Consider the following 5,000-nt stretch of genomic DNA (forward strand, 5'->3'; position numbering starts at 1 on the left):
GGGCTATCATTGTATAAGCAGAGTTTGGCAACCATATTCTAATGTTTGATGACCTCTGACCCCAACCCACTGACCCTGACCACCCTTTGTGTCTGACCCGCTTACCTGCAGGCTTCATGTAGTAGGCCTCGAGGTCCGCCATGTCGGTGTGCAGTGCGCAGTCCAGGTAGCCAAGGATGACCTTGCGGCTGTAGTAGTAGCGCGCCCCCATCAGGAGGAAGGGGGTACAGCAGGTCAGCGCGAGGGAATTGGTCACCATGTAGCACATGACTGAGGAGACAAGGGAGAGAGGTGAGCGACACCTGTCAGGAAAGAGAAACCATACCTTTATTTCGGGGAGGGAAGGGCATTATTCATGCATAACAATTGGGGGCACATTGAGGCACAATCACTTACTAGTTGTATTTAAAACCTGTGAGGACATTTCATGAGATGGGAAAAAGAAAACGTAGTTAGAAAACAAGACACATATAGCAGTTCTCTGAGGACAAACACGGCATTTACTTGGCTGATGAAGTTTGGAGCGTGGCGCAACAGGGCAGGTTAAGGGGATGAGATTTCTTTACTGCCTACATGAGCTGTTTTCTCTCTGTTTAAACACACGGGGGCGCTCCAGAGAATCGTGTCAGAGGGAAAGGCAGCATTCTAAGGTTTCCATGGAATGCAATTTTCGCAGTCCACTGCACCACGGTGTGGCATGTGTATTGTAAACACAGCCCATAAAATCACTCACCACTCACGGATGAAGTCAACCTTACAACTGTGAAGTTTGCAAGCGTTTTAAAAGCTTTTTGTTCATCTTTGATGATGCATGCAAGTTGCTAGAGGGCTGTGCAAGGTGTCTGGATCACCCAATGGGAGATCATATGATGGTTAAAGTAACATACGTCTTGGGATGCCCGTACTGTTTAAGTAATAAATCGGGGGTGATATGCAGGTTGAACCCAGAACCAAGACAGATTAGGGTATAACGTGTCCGACGACCCTTCGTGGGAGTTCATTGAGCGCCTAGTGTGCCCCATAAGGGAAGGGAGGTGTCTCTCAACTCAAACAAAGCCGAGGTTAACGAACTGGTCTACATTCTCTTTCAGACAAGATGTGGTTCTGTACCACAATTATTTCCAGTGTGCAGCGGTCTCTCCTTTCTCTTTTAGTTTTTATCTTTTTCTTGTAAAAGACATAAAAAAGAGACGGAAGAATTTTGCGTTTTTAGAGCACACGCACATATATGGGGGAGGGAGCTGGTTTCAACCCCCTCTCTTCACACACATACCAATGTTCATTCATTCTTGCATGGGTCAAGACGGCAGTCTACCCAAGCATTTACCGGCACAGCCATACGCACACGCACACTGCCGGCCTACCGGCAAAACTATATCCCATGCGTAGGGTCACGGGTTTTGACCACAACTCAGCACGGGAGCTTGATGCTGGCACAAGCGACAGGTCTAACCCCACAATGCAACCATGACAATTCAGTCAGTCACCGGACCGGCTGCTTGCCTGTGCGAACCGCTTAACGGGTTCAGACGCAGATGCTGCGACAAAAAAAAAAAACACATGCATTGGTTCTACACCTCATTTACATATTAATGACGATTTATAGGGATGGAGAAGAGTCTGCTTTTACTACACACTGACCAGTACCGAATAGGTTAGGCCAGCCCAGCCTAGTGCAATCTGACTTACGTGTAAGCATCGCGTAGAGAAACTGGGTCTGATTTTGGTGCCGTAGCCCGCGAAAGGCCGTATTCGGGATCCGCTCCATGATACCCTCGCAGAAGATGCGCCTCACTTCACCGTTGTCGGTACGCTCGAACTCCCGAATGAACACCGCATCTCCCCGCGGCTCCTTGCTCTCCAGCGCGCTGGTAGCCGGCGCGGGCGTGGAAGTCCACATTTGTGACGAGGAAACAATGATAGAATCTTTTTTTGTCCCGGGTATGGCATCGTGCTCATCCGCTACTATTTTAGTCTCGCAAACCATTTTTGGAGACGAACAATGCATGCAAGTGGCCTCAAATGATCTGGATCGGCAAGAAATTAAAGAAACAAAGGGGAGATGGAGGATGCTTTTTTTGTTGTTATGGAAAGGGGGGAAGAGGGCAGATGCTCTGCTGCAACCCTGAGCTCTGCTGGCGACCAAGACTTGCTGGTGAAATTTAAGCCGTATATAAATGTGCCATGCGCGCCGCATTCAGATTCTGGGGTTGGGCTGGATGCTGCATTGTACAGATTGGCCAGCGCCCCACACCACGTGACAGCGAGAGGAGGAGAGGCACCCACAGAGAAACACCCTGACGTCTCTCTTTTTTCATCTGTGCATTTCTCTTTCACCTAGGCTATTCCGTTTTTTCTCTGAAAAAAAAACATGTTCCCCTATAGTCAGCCGGCGAAATTCCACACATGTGTGCGTTGGGGGAGGTGTGGCAACTACGGGGACGTAGGGCGCACGCTGGCTCGTGGTGGGGTTGCTGTGGTTTCTGTGTGTGTGTGTGTGTGTGTGAAGAGGGGGATTGGGCTAGACTCTGTGCTGCGACCGCTCGTCTCATGGATGACTTGCGCCGACTCATTCTGCTCTCAATTTACCTATGACCTACGCAAGTGGTTGATTAGAGGACTGTGTCAGGGCAAAGGAAGCCCCGAGCGAGGGATGTCGCATGTTCACTGATTACAGGGTGTCTAGCGCGATCATCTTTCTTTGGGGTGACAAGGCTTGGGGCTGGGCGATCTGTTGCCAGGAGTGACAGCTTTGCTGCAGTGCAGTGCCGGATGAGCTGGTAGGGGTGTTCTCTCACCTAACCCGCCCTCTCTCTATCACTCCCCATCTCTCCCTCTCTCGTGGCACCCTGTCAAACACGGTGTGGTCCGCCGTTAACCCACTCAGCACGCCCTTCTGACGGTTTCTGATGCTTGAGCGCTGATAACCAGGTCCCCCATCGAGAGCCAGACGATTTGAGATTGCGGCGAGCCATCGGCACATGCCCGTATCCTCCCGCCGCCCCGTCGGATGGGGCACACAACAACGGCTAGACAGTTTGAAGTTTGTCCCAAAAGTGTCCTGTATGGTAGGTCAGCTTATTACCATAGCTTACACATGTCTCAATATTCAAATGACATGTGCAATTTTGGATGCGGCATTGCGAACTCTCCATGGGTGTATTATTGACCAAGGCCATGTATTGATTTAAATACGCCGGCGATTTGTACCAAACTAGTTTAGACTGGATCCACTCTTCTTGTGCCCGTAGCACCCCTCCCCCTCGCGAAGGAATAAGATAAACCCCTGTCGACCTGGTCGCGCATTGAAAGGAAACCGGAGACCCTCCACCGCTCCACGACAGATCGCCGCTGCCCACCCACGCGACGAATTTACTGCATGCGTCCGTACGCATTTTACACGCGCGACATCACCGGAGAGCATGCGGTCATTTCTCAACATCAGCACCTGCGCCATGCTGGAGCGCCACAGGCATGCGCGCTCAAAGACAGGCAGAGGCTAGACTCGAGGACTGCTCCTGAGATAAGCATCATGGGCTAGTTTAGTTCAGGGAAAGTAGGCCTATTCTTTAAAAAAAAAAAACTAAAAAAAAATCATAATTGCATACATTTGTGATGTCTTAACTGACAGGTTTTAAGTTATCACAGGCTGATAAAGCAGTAGCCTTTAACAGATATCGTCATGCTTGTCAGGTAACTCGAAAAGTAGGCTATTTCTAGGAAATCTTATGATACGCCTTTTCACGCCATCTCTTTCAGGTTAAAGAGCTCCCCGGAGGTGTTACATGTGGATTAACTGGAACGTGTTGGGCTCTTTGCAAAACTGACGCAGTGCTTCGAAGTTTTCGTGTAAATATTGTTTGGGAGATTTCGTAGAGGAGCTTACCCTAAACTATAGCAGACTACGTACGTAGTGTAAGAACACAGCGTTCTGTATTTGGGTGTGGGTCAGGCAGGATATTTGTGGTGTTAAGCAGTAATAGATAGAACCCATTAAGGCACTACCTTGCCAACCAAATCTTTAGGTGTGTGTGCGTGCATCACTGCTCTCCGATTTTAGCTACAATTCAGAAACTTTTTCTTATCTCTTTATTATCGATATAATTATGATCACTGGATAAGCCAGTCCATTACAACTTGAGTTAAATTGCGAAATACCAAGGAAGTTATATGTTTGTTTGTTTTTCCACTTCAGCTGAAATGTTTCTGAGAATGGGTTGCATTTATAGAATGTAAACACACACACACGTGTACACACTCAGTTTGACCAGCTCTTAGCAACATACATACTTGCACGAGTGTCTTTAATACGAAATTCATTAATAAGGAATACCCATTCTTACTTTGTCGCAAATCACAGCAAAGTTCCGTGTGTGCTCATTCCGCCAAACGAGAGACGGTCGGCACTGCCAGCAAATATTTCTAGTATAGTGTCAAAAATAGACGTTAAGGTCTCGTGCCAGCCATCATAGCGTAGGTGGACGTTGCTGTTTAAATTCAAACCGTTTAAGGTTATTTAAAAGTTTCCTTAGCTAGGCCACCAGGCAACGCCATTTTCTGCATAGCAGAACAAAGTTTAATTTCTCAAAATCAGCTCACCAATAAAAGACAGCCTTGGGTTCAAAGTGAACACAACCACTTGTGAATGATGTTAAATGGCCTGACAGTTATTTAACAATCCTGAGAGAAATAATGAGACATTAATAGGGCAAGGGCTTACTCTGATATCAATGTAGTGAACCAAAAGGGGACAATCCCCCCTCCCCCTTGCCCTTCTCCAAAACAGAATCTGGCATGCTCACGGATTCCCACTCCAGTCGTGGCAGAAGATTGACGTTAATGTTACTAGTTTGCCAGGTTACTTTGTCGTTCAGTGAGAGGGCATGTGGCATTAGTGATTAGTCCGTCCTGTTGCTCCTTCGTTACGTTATCGCTCAACATCATGTTTGACCCCGGAGTTCCTCAGAAGCGAAGTGGCTGAAAAGGTCAGGCATCATCAC

At 48.0% G+C, this 5,000-nt stretch overlaps 1 protein-coding gene across 1 annotated transcript in view; it reads right to left on the reverse strand.

Moving 5' to 3' along the window:
- nat8l (N-acetyltransferase 8-like) overlaps positions 1–2,008 on the reverse strand; it is a gene marked incomplete at both ends in the record, with an annotated part of 13,860 nt that extends 11,852 nt beyond the window's left edge. Inside the window, 2 exons of the mRNA XM_080838426.1 lie at positions 106–270; positions 1,690–2,008. Coding sequence (XP_080694552.1) covers positions 106–270; positions 1,690–2,008 — 484 coding nt within the window. The remainder of the gene's footprint in view (positions 1–105; positions 271–1,689) is intronic.
- Positions 2,009–5,000: the final 2,992 nt, after the last annotated feature.

The sequence above is a fragment of the Sprattus sprattus genome (assembly GCF_963457725.1).
Source record: "Sprattus sprattus genome assembly, chromosome: 5".
Lineage (NCBI taxonomy): Eukaryota > Metazoa > Chordata > Actinopteri > Clupeiformes > Clupeidae > Sprattus > Sprattus sprattus.